We start from the raw sequence: 17670 nt of genomic DNA on the forward strand, positions 1-17670 counted from the left end.
AAGTTGAAAACGTGTGAAGAATATTCATCAGATCCATCTACCATTTTAAAACTAAATTAATATAATAAATTTGAATAGATAGGATAATGTTTTTATTTAGTCAGGTCAAGTCAGCCATTCTTTTGGAATCCTTGGCCTTTTATAAAATTGTAAAGGTTGTTTCCAAGCAATTTAGTTTTGAAGATATGATGTGGGGGAAAAGAAGAATACTTTCATTTTGGTCAAATAAAAACGTTGAACCCTTTGGCTATTGCTTGTCAAAAAGTCGATCCGAATAAAGTTTTAAGTATTTTATTAATTTTTAAAATTATTTATACGGATCTTTTAAGGGGGTGTTTGGTTCATTAAATTGGAATGGATTGATTTGTAATATTATACTAGAGAGGTATGAATTCTAAAATCCATACTAATCTAAAGTTGTTTGGTTATACTGTTGAAATAGATTCTACACTTCATTAATAGAATAGATTGTGAATCTTATGGAATTCTAGGGGTATGGGGTAGAGTTAGAACTCCTTGGGTATGATATTCCATTACTAAAAAAACTCAACCAAACAAAAAAATAGATGAAATGGATTCTAATTCCATTCTAAATAATCTAACCAAATGACCCCTAAATTTCTAATATGTTGAATTTATGAGAAACACATGTTAGTGTTTCAAATTGATAAAAAAAGATAAAGTTAAACACTTTATAAGGTAAATAAGCTACTTCTTCTTCCGTCATATGATTTTGGGATAGTTACTTGAACTTGTAAGGTAAATTCTCTCGATGATAGGTGCAGTCCAAACCTATATGTAACATAATCGCTCTAATCGCATTAGTTATCATTTGAGAAATTTTTTTGCAAACAAAAGACCAATTTTATTCACTCCGTATTTTATTACTACGTGTTTTTTGCCTGATTACACGCGGGTGATAGAATTGAGATTCATGAAATTCTTACTTCTTTATAGTTTATACCTCTTGGACTTTGTTTTTAGTTGGAGTTCGAAGTTTAGTACAAGGATTTGTATACAAACTTTTGGGTTTTAGTTTAATCTTGGGCCTGAACTATTTTAATTATGAGTTCATTTAGTCTTGGGCCCTTTCCACTCAACCCAGCCCATTTCAAACAACACCGGCCCACCCATAAAAAGTGGACATCCAAATAAATGGTACGGACTACGGAGTATGTCAAATAGTCCGAATTCCTCATAAAAAAACAAGAGTATTTGTAAAGATGAGAGTGGATAAGATTGGATCCACCAATCATCCAATCAGAAATCAAGATACTTAACTCACAACCATGAATTCCAACTTGCAAGGATAACCTCTTCTTTCTTTATTTCTCTTTCCAAATCTTTAACTTAGTAAGTATACTATACTATACTGTCACTCTTCTCATTCTTAAAACTCTTACTCAATTTTTTGTGCTTTTGGTTACAACTAGATTTTTTATTAGGGAGGCTTGTAAAAATGGCTGCAACCACATCGCCAATGGCTAGCCAATTAAAGAGTGGGTTTACCACTAGGGCTCTTGTTGCTCCTAAGGGCATTTCCGGCCCTGCTTTGCGAGCTTTCCCTTCTTCTAAGAGGAACGTTTCTTTTACCGTCAAGGCTGTTCAGTCTGAAAAGGTATTCTTATGCTCATATTAGGTTACGTGTTATATTGTTATGTGCTCCTATTGTTTATTTTGTGACACAAACACACGATGTTGGGCATTAAGTATAGTCATATGGTAATCTATAAATTGAACTACATAACGTTTGTGAATACTATTGATTGTGATTACAATGAACACGTCTAGTCATGAATTCACATCTATTAGTTATATGGATTATCAGATGAAAGATTGACGATTAGTCGTAAATAAATGATGACATTAGATTATTGTATGCGCCAAGATATGTATTACTCCATACACGGATATAAAATGCATTGATGGCAAATTTTAGCTTTCTTAGGTATAGAATAATTGGCCGTGTAACTTAATATTAGTTGATAATCATTGTAATTAGTGGAGATTTAGAATAATATCATACCAAATCTATAGTTATATTTTGGAACACATACTAAAATTGATATTGACAGTAATTTGGTACATTGACCTGACCAGAAATTCGGTGATCTAGATCTTTGATGATGTATGTTTGCTGACATGTCTGGTGGTTTTGGTGATACCAGATTACCAGAACCTAGAATTGTTGAAAGGTCAACAGTTTTATTCTGTTAATTAAATATTTTCTGAAGTGGCTGTTTTTTTTGTCTTCTTAAGTTTCTAATTTAGTCTAATTTTTCTTTTTCTTTTTTAATTAACCAGTCACATTATGCTTAAATAATTGGTTGTTTTTGATTGGCTGGTAGACGTTACATTTATTTTAGTTAATCCTGTTTGTGGCAAAATAACATTCATGTCTATATTTAGCTTCGTTATGTAAATATGTAATAGCAGATCATATACTAAGTACTTTTTAGTGAATTGGAAGGAAAAATCTAAAGTATTCGATAATCTAAAATGTTATTACTTCCTTCACTTGTATACTGTAGCTTATTATACTTTTATACGAAGTAATGCATAGTAAAAAATATTGGTGTCTAAATGCCTTTTATGCCTAAAAGGCATGCTTTAAAAGTTGTGTAAAAAGACAAATGAGACAAACAAAAAGACATAAAAAGTACTCTGTAACATCTTTAATATATTATATTCTCATAACGGTTATAAGTAGGAATAAATGATTTGAAAATCTGAAATTCTTTAAGGGTTTAATTACACTCAATAACTCAATTGATGAAATTGAGCTATTGATCACTCATAGTTTGAGCTCATTATTACTACGGAGTAGCAATCTTTTTTGTTAGCAGTTTATTTATTTTTGGATATAAACTTGTAATATGTTCAGAGAACGGTTTGCTAAATAATTTTGTCTACATCGTTGCCATTTATATCCCCCAATAAACCGATAAGTTATGAACAAAATTAACTTTGTTTATCATTTCTTTGACAGCCAACATACCAAGTAATCCAGCCTCTAAATGGAGACCCATTCATTGGTGGGCTTGAGACCCCTGTGACATCCAGCCCATTGATTGCCTGGTACCTATCCAACCTCCCAGCCTACAGGACTGCAGTCAACCCACTTCTACGTGGTGTTGAAGTGGGCTTGGCCCATGGATTTCTTTTGGTTGGCCCATTTGTTAAGGCCGGCCCATTAAGAAACACTGAGTATGCTGGTGCTGCAGGTTCCTTAGCTGCTGCAGGACTTGTAGTAATCCTAAGCATTTGCTTGACTATGTATGGCATTGCTTCCTTCAAGGAGGGAGAGCCCTCGATCGCCCCGTCTTTGACATTGACCGGGCGAAAGAAGCAGCCCGACCAGCTTCAGACCGCTGATGGGTGGGCTAAGTTCACTGGAGGGTTCTTCTTCGGTGGTGTTTCCGGTGTTACATGGGCTTACTTCCTCATGTATGTTCTAGACCTTCCTTACTACTTCAAGTGAGTGAGGAATTTGAGATCATGGGTGGTATGGTTTTGGTTGTAAGGGGCTAAACTTCTATTATTGTGAAGACGGAAAAAGATATTGTATATTCAAGGAAATACTCTGCTTTCTGTTTGCTCCTTCATTTGCTTTGTTATTGTATCTGCTTTAATTTGTATAGTTACAAGACTTACAACTAGAAGTAATCAAAATGTTGCTAATTGAAATTTACATTGACAATGAATTTCAAATCTACGCATAAATTTCCAATATCCATCCCAAATAATAGGTCACTTTGCTATTATAGTTCGTCCCAAATTAATTGAATTGAAAACTTTTTAAAATTCTGTTGATGAAAAATGTAAATTATCCCAAATCTCCCTAATGATTTTCAAACAGGAATTTCTAAAGAAAGCTACGAAGTATTTTGGAACAAAAATGTAATAGTTACTGCTAAAGGATTATTTTGGTAATACAACAAACTTTTGTAGTTTAGTTAGCTCTCGTACATTTTTTGTACAAATCAATTATTATACAATGGATCGGAAAATCACAATAAAGTGTGAGTCCTCCAACGCATGTAATACACAAGATACAACGACATGAGTACATGTGACTACCATTAAAAAAAAAAAAAAAAAAACACAAGTGAAAACTGAAAGATTTTCTACATCCTCTCTCTAGTGGTCGTATCGGTCGAGTATTTTTCTTTTCCAGCTAAGCAAGACTGCTCCCATCTTTCAGAAGTATTATAGAGGAAAAAGAGTGGGATAATGATAATTGAGTAATCTAGAAATAATAATCACATTCACATAAAATTCATTTTCTTTTCCTTCCTACGTATCACAACTTGTTCTTTACAACAAATGAGTACACTCCAGATCAAACCAATCATAACCAACCACAGTACAAATATGCAATATGATTATGGAGTTGGTGGTGCATTATAAAAACTGCCATGATTTGTACATAATCACACAAAACCTAGCACAATACAAACCACATCATATCATATAATATATGCCCACAAATAGAACCAACTTTAATTGCAAGACATATAATACAAAGTATTATATTTATAATATATGATCAAAAGCAAACATTTATATTAAATCTTCAAGACTAAGCTAATGAAGAGGAGGCACTGAAACTACTAACAAAGGTTGGACTGTCTTTTTCAGGAGCAGTTGCAAGCTTATTAAACTGCTTCAAGCTAACTGCAGATGATGCAGGGTGATCGTGAGACGATGAAGACAACAGCAGCTCGGATGTGATGAGGTTATCCCACCCTATTAGTGGGTCTGTTTTAGCTAGGTTATCCCACCCAATGTGTGTAACGTGCTTCACATCGGTTGGACACCCGATTTCCATGTTCATCTCCAACTCTGCCATTTCATCTTCATAAACTGGAAGAGAGAAAAATGGAGGAAAGTTTAAGAAAATACTGACAATAACCAAAAAAAAAAGTGCAAGGGACCATAAGTCTACATAGTACAGATTAAGATTGTACTACACCTTGTTATTTTGTAAGACATTTAGAATAACACCGATAATAATTATAAAGTCACCCTAATCTCATAATAAGTTATCAAGCATATAAGACAGACATATGCATTTTTTTTTATAAAAGGATCGGAGTGAGTATTATTTAGAGGTGTTAGGCAAGATGCAAAATAGTCTAAACTGGTTGAAATGCAAATGAAGTGATGAAGCCTTTATTTAATTTAATCTAGGTAGAATGCATTTTGTTTTTCCTATTTTGCAAACAATGTTTTCAAATACATATATTCTGTACAACATATATCTTGTAATATCAACTTAAAATTTGCAGTTAGTTCAGCAGCTAAAGACATTTTAAAGTGTAATGTAGAAAAATGTCTAGCTCAAAATCAGCCAGTATTATTACAGTGAGTTCTATGGTGAGCAAGTAGATCATCAAACCAAATAACATAGGTGCTATGTAATACGTAAAATACAAATAACATGGTAGCGATCTAAATTTTATAAACTCATCTCAGTCATCTACGAAGTATTAGCTTTTGAACGAACAGGTTTGGACAAATAGTCATTGCTAAACCAGCCTTAGATATTAGGCATGTGAATAATATTGGTTCATTATAGTACACATGCATGTATAGGAGGAGAATTTAAAATCACCGAAAGAGTTGATTATATAAGACCCTTAGTCTAAACTGTTAGACTAAGAGTTCATTATCACATAGATGCATGTACACAAGATTGAATTTTTGTTATATTGCTCTGTAAGTGTAGGAGTTTTCTTTTGTTTCAGCCTTAGACCATACACATATTACTTTCAAGGCAACTTTGATGTACCGTAGTTTGGAATGGCTTATCATAGAAAAGTAAACCAACTTAAGGAAAAACGAGGAGCCACGTGACTTACTGAATAGTTGCGACAAACTTTTGAAACCTTTCACTAGCCTGTTAACCCCAGTGGACAAGTTAGTTCTTGGAAGCGCCAAAAACCTTGAAGAATTCTTCATGCTCTCACCAGATAAGCTTTCATCGTCGTCCTCTTCTTCCTGGATTCCTAGAAGTAATTACAAACAAGAAAAATAATTCAAACACCAACTTTTAATCAAGTCCATACATAAAGATCAAGAGCATAGAAATATTATCATACTTAATGAAGGGGAATGTAAGTCTGCTTTTGATCTTCTAGGCCTTGGTTCAGCAACAGCAACACTGGCTTGCGAAGCACAACCCATGGAGAAAGGAAGAACGACGAATTTCTCCATTCGATCTCTCACTTTACCCTGGACACCCATAGCAAAGTCAACAGAGATAGACGAAAGACACAAAGAGATTGAGAGATAGATGCAAAGATGTATATATTTAGAGGAAATAAAAGTTATAGAAGAGAATTTGCGGTTGTTATAGTAGCTGCTGTTAGCTTTGCTGTCAAGAAGGTATAATTTTACATGAGAAAAAAGTCAGTACCCATGTTGGTTTGGTGGGAAAGAAAAAGGAGAAAAAAAGTTCAAAATTGAAAGGATATTGTTACTTGTTAGTATAAGATTAAACTATAAGAAGTAAAATTGACAATACCACGGTACGTCGAAAACAAATCAATGTCAAATTAGAGCTAAAAGACAGGTCTTAGCAGCAAAAAATGTATCTAAATCCTAGTATCTAACAATTGATGTCTAAGTTCTGTGGTGGGCTCCTCTATCTTTGTTCCACTAACCTCTCTTGTGAGAAAAGCCACCAAAACCCCATTACTATTTGGTTTCTCAACATTACTACTCTCTTTACTTGATTAGTACTCAATCTCCAAGAGTGGAACATAAGCGAGATTACGTATTTTTAATCCACAGCTAAAACTGATGGTGATGCTGATTTTGAGCATTTCTTTATCCCAAAGTACCTAATGATGAGGAAATTGGAATAATAGCACTAGTCAAAAAATGATACATTCCCTACTCCCACAAGAACAACTTTCAAGGCAACAACTAGAGGTGGTAAACAAGCTATTTGAATCAGGTTTTGGTTTCGGTCAAATCGGATGTAGTGGAAGTTCAAATTTGGTGAGATATTTATTAATGTAAATTCAAAAGGAAAGTGGAGCAATTAATAAAATACGGATGGATTACTGATTTTTGGCTTGGGTTGGGTTTTTCTGGTTCGGGTCAAAACAAGTTTATTTACTATAGGATATTTTAGTACGATACAGGTCAGTTTTGCAAAGTCTTGTAACTGTTGAAAACAAAAATCTTGTTTTAAAAAGTAAGCAAGTTTCGATCAAATAAGTTTTCAATGAGTAACCTTACAGCTGTTCTATGATAAATAAAATAATGAAAAGGTGTAGACACTTGATCGACTAAAATCATGTCGAAAATCCACCTTAATATGTGAACCAGCTGCAGAAGAAATAAGATAAGCAGCCAAGAACCAATGATTATCATGATAATGCAGAACAATATCATCATAATGACAATATAGGTACATCATTAATTTTAAGTAACAGAAGAACCTATAACATTGAAGCAAAGGAATGAAAGAACATAGAAGCTAGAAAAAGGTGCATTATCTTAAGCACCTAATATCAGTAAGTTCCAAATTGATGACTTGATCTTTAAGGCTCTTCTTAATAAAAGCATGAATTTCATAAACCGTGACGTACCTACAGAGAATTCAGGGGAGAGTGTTGATGAAAGATATACATAAAAGAAGTGCAGTAAAAGCCCGGTCAATTAACTTTTAGGGAAAGCACTTGAAAAACACAGTTTCAAAGAATAAAAAGGGCCACTTCAAAATAAAGCCTCAATCCTTGCAATTCAAAAGGGGAAAAAAATATCTGGTTTTAAGTTATTCGAACAGGACTGCATATAGCTGATTGTATACATAAACTAGAACAAAAATCAAATCGGAAGATCTTTTCCTAAAAGACGCATAAACATAAGGAAGAAGACTTGATGGATATAGATTTTTATTCAAGGAAGTGTAGGTTGAGAAATGTTGTTCTGATTATGAAAACTTGTCATAGTAACAAGATACTGAAACATAAAACTTTTAAGGGATTTATGAACATAATACCTTCCCAAGCCCAAACATTGCCAAGTATCTGAAAGACATGAATCGATGAAGTAAGGCGATTTACAACCATTTATAGCTGCCCACTTTTTGGTCTGAACTCTGAACGATAAAAAACAAAACACCCATAAATCCTGGTCTAGTTTGAGAGCTTGATACTCTGTACTCCATATTTTGAATGTAATGTAATTCCAGGACAATAACAGCCAATATGGTCACTCAGTATAGAGATAGATCACCATACATGCCATCAGGGTGTCATGCATGACAAATTACTTCCAGCTCACCAGTAATCTCCACAAGAGCAATGTCCATCCTTGAAATGATGAAATCTACGAATATCTCTGACAATGATTTCCCTGCCTAAAAGCTGAGAGGTATACTTCAGAAAATTATGACAATCTGTACAGACTCGAAGATTTTTCATGACCCGTATTGGTGTTACATTAGTCGTGCTAATAATACCATATACAACAGCAAGCTTCTCACTATGACAACGGAGAAACATTTCCTGCTGTTCCTCTTCTACATCTTGAGTAACCTGCTCTAAATTAGTACAATAGCCTATCTCCTTTAGCCTACCAATTAGGTTGTCCAAATAAGAATATATATCAGCTTCTTGTGGATGAGACCTATCACCCATCACAAAAGTATGAACTTGGTTGTTCAGTTGTATCCAAGATTGACCTGGGTGCTTTCTAACACCTTTCTTCAACATTGAACTCCTAACTCTAGCAGATTCTTCCCATCTGTTACTGGTAGCACACATGTTCGACAGCAAAACATAAGGTTCTGCATCCAATGGTTCGAGTTCAAGCAACTTTTCTGACACCCATTTTCCCATATCATAACTTTTGTGGAGTCGACAAGAGGATAAGAAGGCCCTCCATACCGAGCTAAGATGTGATAGATTGTTCTCATAAATGAAGTTCTTAATCTCATCCAGGTAGCCAGCACGGCCAAAGAGATCAACCATGCAAGTAAAGTGTTCAACCCCAGGCTTAATTTTGTAAACTTCTTTCATTACAGAGAAAAAATCGCGGCCTTCATCAACAAGCCCGGCATGGCTGCATGCAGTTAGAACTGCCACAAAGGTAATCTCATTTGGTTGAACGTCATCTTCCAGCATCATTTGAAATAGTCTAACGGCTTCTCTACCAAGCCCATGGAAGGCATATCCGTTTATAATAGCTGTCCACAAAATAGTGTTCCTTGTGACAGTTTGATCAAATACTGTCTGCGCATTCCCTAAACTTCCACATTTGGAATACATATCAACCAACGAAGAGCACAAAACCAAATCGAATTTGTGTCCCACCTTATGTGTGAGGCCATGAATCTGCTCACCAAATTCCAAAAACCCATAATCAGCACATACAGAGACAATAGTAGTCAGAGTATATTTATCAACTCCAATTCCTTCACGAACCATATGGCAGAACATTTCCAAAGCTTCTCCAAACCTTCCATTCTGAGCATACCCTGAAAGCATGGAGCTCCAAGATACAGTGTCCATCTTTAAATTTTCACCATTTATCTTAGAAACATGTTTATTAGAAAAACATTGAGGCATTTGCTTGAATACAACAGACGCCTTATCAATCACCCCACACTTGGAATACATATCAATTAGTGAAGTTCTTATATACTCATTATCATAAAATCTAAGCCTGATCAATCGAGCATGTAGCTGTGCCCCAAGCCCCAATATTGATAATGAAGAAACCAAAGCCAATGCTATAGCATATGTAAATTCATCCAAACAAGCTTGTTCTTTAACCATTTCATAAAGGAGTTCCAACGCCGTTCTTTCAAACCCGTTTCTCATCATTCCTGATATAATTGTATTCCAGGTTGCAGTATCTTTAGTAGATAATCTTCTAAACATATCAAGAGAACTCTCTACATTACCACTTTTCATGTTAGCACCAATCATTATATTACACGAAACGGTATCCCCACAATCTGTAGAATCAAAAAGCTTATTAGCGTAATCAAGCTCTTCAGATTTCACATAAAAATCGATAACAGAGTTCTTCAACACAGCATCCAAACCAATCCCATGTTTCAGTATCCACCCATGAATTGCCTTACCATTATAAACCAAACCTATGGATGAACAACACTTGAAAGCACTTGACAGTGTAAACCCATTTGGACAAACTCCCTCCACAAGCATTCGAAGTAAAAAATCCAATCCAACTTGAAACAACCCGATTCGAGCAAAACCCGAAATTAGAACCGTCCAAGTACGAACATTTCTCTCAGACATTTCATCGAACAGGTTCTGGGCAGAACCCAAATCTTTAAATTTCGCATATAGACTCAAAACATAGTTCCCAACATTCAAATCAACAATGGAACCACTCTTGATTACCCTCCCATGAAGGGTATGTAGTGTTCGTTCATCCTTCAAATCATCAATAAACCCCAATAATTGTGGTTGTTTTTCATGCTGTTTAGAAGAGAGGGAAGCATGGAATCGTTGAATTTGTTTCTGGGTAATCTCAATCTGGGTTGAATTAGAAGAAATTAGGGTTTTCAAAGGGTTTAAACAATTGCTCATCAAAGCGACAGAACAACAGAAGAATTTGGAACGTATAAGCGTACATTGCATTGTACAAGAATGCAGTTCAAACTTCAAAAACCTAGACTCAACCTTTCCTGAATTACTACTATACGAATTTCCTAAAGTGTTCGTAGTTATAAGACAAACGTTACTAGTTTTTGGAGAAGTGAGAAAGAAATCGGGTGCCTAAATTCAACCTCTCATGAATTACTATAGGGAGACTTGTAATTATTTGAAAACGAAATAGATTGGATAATAAGTACTAAAAAAAAATAAAAAAATCCAACATTATTAGACATGTGAATGGTATGGATTAGACCCAATCTATTTACATGTCATACATGGATTTGGTCCTTTGTAAGCCCTTCAAAACAAGCACGACCTTTCGCTGATGACTAATGACATGTAAGAGTAAGACCAATGAGTAACTTCTCATATGAGCTAGTACAAAGCATGTTTGTATCTACATAATCATGTCTTAATCCATGTGTTTGTAGATATAAATAATAATAATAATAATAAAAAAAGAGTAGTTGAAAAGAGTCAAAACCCCAATCAAATACGGAGTACGATCAATCAGAGTTAAATATCCATTAATTACATAACCATCCGAAAGCATATCACTTATGTACGTCGTACCATGCCTTTTTTTTTTTATCTCCTCTACCAAATAAAATATTATTACTCACCAAGGAAGTGGATACAAACACCAACGCAGCTAAAGATTACAAGTTAACATAACTTCACCATACAATAGAAAGTAGAAACTATATTCTTCCTGTATACTATTACTAGCATCATAACATCAGTATCACCTCTGTTAATCCTTCTATGAAAGACGACTAATAGATCGAGAGATGCTTCATATGCAATCAGCAAGTTGTACACAGTATTCATCATTACTTGGACTCAATCTAGATGATTTGTTCTTTTTTTTGTTTGGAAGTAAGTAAAATGTAGCCGATGATATAATTATTTGATGAAAACGGAAGGCAGGCATATATAGTTAGACAACATCAGTCGTAGGTCGGGTGCTCTCTTCTACTGGAACAGACTTAACTTTACGGCTTCTTTCATTCCTACAACCTTCTGCGAATTTCATGCTTACTTTATGAAGTCCTTGTTCCTGCTCATCTGCATCCCATTCCCTCATGTAGTAGTCTTCTTCTGTAACACCTGGTTTCGGACCGGCCAACATACCTCCCCATTGTGGGAAATATATCGAAGATAAGCTAAGGGTAGTAACAATGATTATAATACCCATGTATGTTATTCCATCTTCTAGTTTGAATTGTGAACCTCTAAAGAATATTACTTGACATATCACTGCACCTACGTTTCCACCTGCTCCTGATATGCCCGAAACCAAGCCCAATGATCTGAACAAAACAATAATCATACACACAAAGACTGATTAATATCCAGTGTTTTGCAACTAATAATTAACAGAGGTAGTATTATGTAAATGATATGGTTGAAAATGGAACATTTTAATAAAACGGAGAAATAAGTATTGTTAATTACCTTCTAGAGACGAAGGGAACAACCCCAAATGTGAGTCCCTCTGAAGCTTGAACAAGAAAACAAAAGATCAACATGACTGCGATGGTAGCGCCTAAAGTGTCAAGGCGTCCCATAACAATACACATTACACCACTAAGTGTCTGGACAGTCCACCACCCCCACAATCTACCCCTCATTCCATACTTTTTCGCCATGAAGTCGGAGAACAATCCACCACATGACCTAGAGAAGATATTAACCATCCCAAAAAGTGCACCAACAATGCCTGCAAGGTTAAGGTTTAGATTGAATCGGTCATAGAAGTAGGAAACAATGATGTTTGTTACGGCTAGCTCAACTCCGAAACAGAATCCGTATCCTATAGCAGTGATCCAACCCCTATAGTTGGTTACCGCGTGATATACAATCTTCCTCGCGTTGTCCTTGTGCATTTCACCGGATTTCTGGAGCTTAAGAAAGTTACCATCCGGAAGGTCTTGGCCTAATAGCATGACTGCAAATGCCGAAAACATTTGCAAAAAAGCGGGCAAGAAAAATGAAACCCTCCAGGCTGTAAAAGGCGTGTCAGCCTTGGTATTATTCAAAATAAAACTATAGAGAAGTGGCATGAGGAGGTTAGCCACCCCTCCGCCGAGGTTTCCCCACCCACCCGACTGGCCGTTAGCTATGCCAACAACTTTAGGAGAAAACATACAACTCATCCAATACTGTGTAGAAACAAAAGTGGCTAAAGAAAATCCGGTAAAAAACCGCATCACAAAAAAAGCGGCGGGTGAACTAGCCATGGAAGAGAGAAAAACAGCAGGGACAGTAAGAAAACAGACGGTAGCAGACGCGAGGCGAGGGCCGGCCAAGTCACAAGCAGCCCCTAAGGAAAGACGGGCGAAAATGGCCCCGGCAACGGAACCAACACCGGCATTGCCAATGTCACTGGCTGTAAGGTTGAGATTATCACGGATGATTGGTAGCAGGGGCGGAGCTGCGAAAGTGCATACAAAACAAGTGAAATATTGAAACCAACTCAAATGAAATGCTCTCATATGAGGCTTTTCTACAGAAAATAATGGAAATATCATTGCTTTATTTTCTGTATCTACTGGAAAACTATATTTCTTTGATGTTTCATTAATATTGTCATTATTCTCTCCAACATTATTATTAGTTATCATATTGATGATATACTTCTAACTACAAATAGATAGATCAATGTATCAATAAATTTAACACACTTTTATGTTTTTCTTACTACAAAGTTTACTTTATAGTACTACTAGTATAATTAAACTTTGTAGTACTACTAGTATAATTTCGGGACAAAGGGAGTAATTACTATTTTCTTTTTTTTTTTTTCTTTTTTTTTTCCGTGGGTAAATACAAAGTTTGCAAGTATTTGGTGAATAATAAGGTAAGGTATTTGAGCTGAAGTTGAAAGAATGTGGTTCATCTAACCTAGCTTATATAGTACTTTGCCAAATTAAAGATGCTTAATTAAATTGAAAAGGCAAATGTACGGAAACTACGGAATTAGTGTTATAAGAGCAAGTGGTTACGAATTTACGATTATCATACCGTACCATTAATTTTTTTCTTGTTGTTCTTCTAACTACTTCTCAACACGTCATTAGAAAGGAAATTAATCACATTATAGTAGTAGTATGATATGATTTGCATATATGCATGAAGGTCACAATTTGTTACAATAAAAGCATGTCACAATATTTTCACAATTTCGTTGCTACAAAGTACAAGGAATTGAACCTGTTAAAAAAAAAAAAAAAAGTACAAGGAATTGAAATGTTTGATGTTACTCCCTCTGTTTTTAAATACTTGCTTCACTTTTTATTTTCGGTCGTTTTTAAATACTTGCTCTATTTCCTTATTTGGAAAGTTTTTACAATATTTAATTCATTTCTCTCAACTAGTGGATCCAACATAAATCATATTTTATTAATTTCATACTATATCTCCTTTAATTCTCTTAACTACTTTTGCTTTTTACAATTTTTTATTCTTCCACCTAACTCATTACCTCCATATTTTATTAATTTCTTTAATTTCTCCTAAAATTCCGTGCATGAAATAATGGAGCAAGTATTTAAAAATGGAGGGAGTATTAGCATGATTCATTCTTATTACTCTGTATCAGGAAAGCTCAATAAAGTTCACGTTATGAACTTTGATAGATTTATGGTCGTTGACTTTTTGCAAATATTTTCATTATGTTTCTAATTTAATTTACCAGTAGTTGTGATGTGATCAATTAGTTGTACTATATAATTTGTTTTGTTATGTAATCATCATCTCGTCTCACACATGGTTTTGTCTCCTTTGTCATTGTTCCGTATATCTACAGTCTTAAGAGAAGACTTACTTAATACTACAGTTTATTATGAATTTAACCATGCATGCTTTGGTTAAAGAATTATAAAATGTAAAAGCTAAATTTATATAATGAAGACAAGTGAAGACGTGCATTTTATTTTCAAAGCTTGCGTTGATAATCTCTTTGCTTTAAATAATTTTTAAAAAGTTAGCTCTTCTATATATGCATTTCGATCCATCTACTACTTTGTATATTATACATAGGAGAATTATCGGAGAAGTGCATGCCCTAACATAAACCGATCGAATATTGAATAAGAAATCTGGGTACATATAAAGGTAGGTGCATCTAAGCGTGATATTTTTTTCTTCTTTTTTGATAGTTCAAACTTCAAATAACTCTTAGATGCACCCTAGCACCGCCTAGGTGTAAATAAAAATTTTCGACATTGAACAATGCACTAGTCAACAGTTTTGAGTAATTTTATTTAATATACTCTTATATTATATCAGAATAAATAGATTTTTTGTATTAATAAATACTTTACTTCTACAAATATCCTTATGATGATGTTTCTATTTGACTGTAGAAAAAGCAAGCAATTAGATACGGTGTACTTACTACGGATCGGAGTAGTTTGTTGTGATCAAAGGGCAACCAACACGCTGTTTACTTGTATTATCGTCATTATAATGACATCTTAGCTCACACAAGTTTTGTCTCGATTGTAAAATCCATATTTTGTGGAGTTAATCTAGCTAACAGTGTTACACACTACCACGTATGCCAACCCTACGCGAACTTTTTAGGGGTATATATGTACGTAGCACCAAAATACATTGTGCGGCACAAAAGTTATATTTGAAAACAATCAGAGTAATTCAATATTATAATAACTAAACATAATTAATCATCAATTCACCATATGTAAATAAGCAAGCAAATAAGAAATGAGAGTAAAACTACTTCATATGGAGTTAACTCCTTCTACACGAAAATGAAAAGAAATTTGTCAACTTATTAATCAGCACTTTTTTCAATCATTCATAAAGAGTAACTCCTAAATTTAAGCTGAGGTTTAAAAAAAGAAAAACCAAAAATTAGGATAGTCTTCTTTCAAGAGTTAAACCATACTAAATTTAAACCAAGATATGCATATCATAATGGATGGCATGCAATTGGCGTAAATTAGGGGAGAAAATAATTAATTCATTCAATTGTCAATTATTTAACATCATATGATATGAGAATTCATTAGATGACAAAAAAAATGTGCTGGATGATAAGATGATGTTCATTAAACAAATAAAAGTACGGAGTAGTACATTAACCGAACAATGGTACGGTATTATGATGTAGTTGTACATTAAACAAATTAATCCCACTGCAAGTCTACATGTGGCGTCATAATTGAAGCAGCAATTCAAACGAATAATGAGTAATTAAATAAGAAAATTCTCGTTATTAGTCGTTTAACGTGAAGTGTTTATGAAGTGCTGGCCACCAAATGCGTTTCCCGCTTTCCGCATATCCTAATTATTTTGTTTTTTTATAATTAAAAAGTACCCCATATTATTATAGTATGGTATGACTCGTATGAACAAGTATCTTACTAACTATAAGTCGAATTTAATTCTAAATGAAAAAATCAATTTGGCTTTCGACCCTTCAAAAAATAAAGAATCGAGAAATTAAAGGTTATATTATAAAAATAATTTTTACCCACCCTAATCTGATCTATGAAGTGTACTAATTTGTACTTCGTATAATCAAATGGAGTTTGAGATACTCCATACAAATACGGGACAAATATTACTTACCAATAAAACAAGTATGTAATAATTTGACTCTATTTTTTTAGTCCGGTTAATTATATTATTATTTTTAATAATATTATTACATCAGTTTAAATCGTTCCGTTCATCCCATTTTAGCTCAATAAAGTAGATAATTACGTATTGTACGAGTGTACGAAGTAATAAATATGTAGGTATAGTAGCTTCGAAAAACATCTTTGTCCACTAAACACCTCTCATAAGTAGGGGTGTTCATAAATCGGTCCGGATCTAAAAAATGGACCGGACTGACTCCGGTACCGGACCGGACCGAATTTATCGGTCCGGTCCTCGGGTCTAGAAATTTATTTTTCTGGTCTTCAGTCTGGTCCGGTCTAAAACCCTCTAAAAACTGATCTTGGACCGGACTGATTTTTTGCTTAAAATTATGTGTGAAACCTTAAATAATGGTTAAGATTAGCCTTTATAAGCTTAGAAAACTTTAATTTTATGAACTTTTTTGTACTAAACATACAAAAAAAAGACGCTAAAATATAGTTTTTCCTTTACTTTTTTCGACTTTTCCATAAAATTATTAAATTTTAGAATTTTTTTTCTAAAAAAAAGTTCTTGATAAGGTCCAAAGCAGTCCGGTCCGGGGTTTGGACCGATTCTTTCTGTCCGGTCTGGGTTCGGTCCCAACTTAGTCGATCTGGTGTTCGCTTCTTAAAATTCTAATTTTCGATCTTTGATCCGGTCCTATTCGGTTTTGGACCGATGAACAACCCTACTCATAAGTAAGTTTATTCATAAAAAAAAAGTAAGTTTGTTTTACACCTCAAGGCTCAAGCTGATTGAAATTGTGTAAGCTAAGATAACATAATTATCTCATTTGTTTCATAGAAAAATTTTATACTACTGTTGTGACAATTTATAAAAGTTTTCATCCGTTGACTAAAAATTACAAAACCACAATTATCTCCCACTAAATTGCAACTACTCTATACCGTACTACGGAGTATAAAGTAAACGTGTACAGTTTACATGGCTTTTTTAACGGCAAGTTAGTCAAATAGATCGAGTTCTTCGTATCAACAATTTGGCAAACTCACTAAATTATACTCGGATTATTCTTCTACCAAGTTACTTAAATATGATTAGATATGCGTATATGAAGGTGATGATAAGGTATCATATGCTTCCATTACTGCGCCCGTTTAATAAGTTAATTTGTTTAGATTAACTTATAAGTATGGTCATTGACTTGTACGAAAGTTTAATTTACTCAATGTTCCATTTTTTTTATAGTTTTGTTGTGATCAAACTCTTTTGTAATAAAAATACTCCGTATTTAGTGGAGTTGATTTAGCTACCACATGCTAATATTCTTTTTAGTAGCTAGCGGATGGTTAATCGAGTGTGCTCGAGCTTGAACGAGTTTTTTTTTATGATTTTTGTTCGAGTT

The 17670-nt window shown here is 34.2% G+C and overlaps 4 protein-coding genes across 4 annotated transcripts; 1 reads left to right on the forward strand and 3 right to left on the reverse strand.

The window, feature by feature from the left end:
• Positions 1-1327: 1327 nt before the first annotated feature.
• On the forward strand, positions 1328-3689 carry LOC110736427 (photosystem I reaction center subunit XI, chloroplastic). Its single transcript, XM_021916646.1, has 2 exons — positions 1328-1618; positions 2990-3689. Exons 1-2 carry the CDS (start codon positions 1460-1462, stop codon positions 3479-3481), a joined length of 651 nt encoding a protein of 216 aa, XP_021772338.1. The 5' UTR covers positions 1328-1459; the 3' UTR covers positions 3482-3689.
• A 567-nt stretch (positions 3690-4256) lies between these two features.
• On the reverse strand, positions 4257-8179 carry LOC110736428 (CRIB domain-containing protein RIC4-like). The gene is made up of 4 exons (XM_021916647.1): positions 8018-8179; positions 6105-6237; positions 5865-6011; positions 4257-4866 (listed from the first exon to the last, which is right to left on the reverse strand). The coding sequence occupies exons 1-4, from the start codon at positions 8054-8056 to the stop codon at positions 4583-4585; spliced, it is 603 nt and encodes a 200-aa protein (XP_021772339.1). The 5' UTR covers positions 8057-8179; the 3' UTR covers positions 4257-4582.
• A 118-nt stretch (positions 8180-8297) lies between these two features.
• Positions 8298-10631, reverse strand: LOC110737210 (pentatricopeptide repeat-containing protein At4g21065-like). Its single transcript, XM_021917580.1, has one exon. The coding sequence runs from the start codon at positions 10629-10631 to the stop codon at positions 8298-8300; it is 2334 nt and encodes a 777-aa protein (XP_021773272.1).
• Positions 10632-11548: 917 nt separating this feature from the next.
• Positions 11549-13276, reverse strand: LOC110737211 (high affinity nitrate transporter 2.5-like). Its single transcript, XM_021917581.1, has 2 exons — positions 12108-13276; positions 11549-11962 (listed from the first exon to the last, which is right to left on the reverse strand). The coding sequence occupies exons 1-2, from the start codon at positions 13274-13276 to the stop codon at positions 11590-11592; spliced, it is 1542 nt and encodes a 513-aa protein (XP_021773273.1). The 3' UTR covers positions 11549-11589.
• Positions 13277-17670: the final 4394 nt, after the last annotated feature.

This window comes from Chenopodium quinoa, unplaced genomic scaffold (genome assembly GCF_001683475.1).
Source record: "Chenopodium quinoa cultivar QQ74 unplaced genomic scaffold, ASM168347v1, whole genome shotgun sequence".
Lineage (NCBI taxonomy): Eukaryota > Viridiplantae > Streptophyta > Magnoliopsida > Caryophyllales > Amaranthaceae > Chenopodium > Chenopodium quinoa.

Excerpts from the sequence above, each read along its gene's own strand:
- LOC110736427 (XM_021916646.1), top strand. The coding sequence starts at position 1,460 with ATGGCTGCAACCACATCGCCAATGGCTAGCCAATTAAAGAGTGGGTTT. Across the intron at positions 1,619-2,989 it reads AGGCTGTTCAGTCTGAAAAG|CCAACATACCAAGTAATCCA; the intron begins GTATTCTTATGC and ends TTTCTTTGACAG.
- LOC110736428 (XM_021916647.1), bottom strand. The coding sequence starts at position 8,056 with ATGTCTTTCAGATACTTGGCAATGTTTGGGCTTGGGAAG. Across the intron at positions 6,238-8,017 it reads CAATGTTTGGGCTTGGGAAG|GGTAAAGTGAGAGATCGAAT; the intron begins GTATTATGTTCA and ends ATGGGTGTCCAG. Across the intron at positions 6,012-6,104 it reads CTTACATTCCCCTTCATTAA|GAATCCAGGAAGAAGAGGAC; the intron begins GTATGATAATAT and ends AATTACTTCTAG.
- LOC110737210 (XM_021917580.1), bottom strand. The coding sequence starts at position 10,631 with ATGCAATGTACGCTTATACGTTCCAAATTCTTCTGTTGTTCTGTCGCT.
- LOC110737211 (XM_021917581.1), bottom strand. The coding sequence starts at position 13,276 with ATGATAACTAATAATAATGTTGGAGAGAATAATGACAATATTAATGAA. Across the intron at positions 11,963-12,107 it reads GTTCCCTTCGTCTCTAGAAG|ATCATTGGGCTTGGTTTCGG; the intron begins GTAATTAACAAT and ends TGTTTTGTTCAG.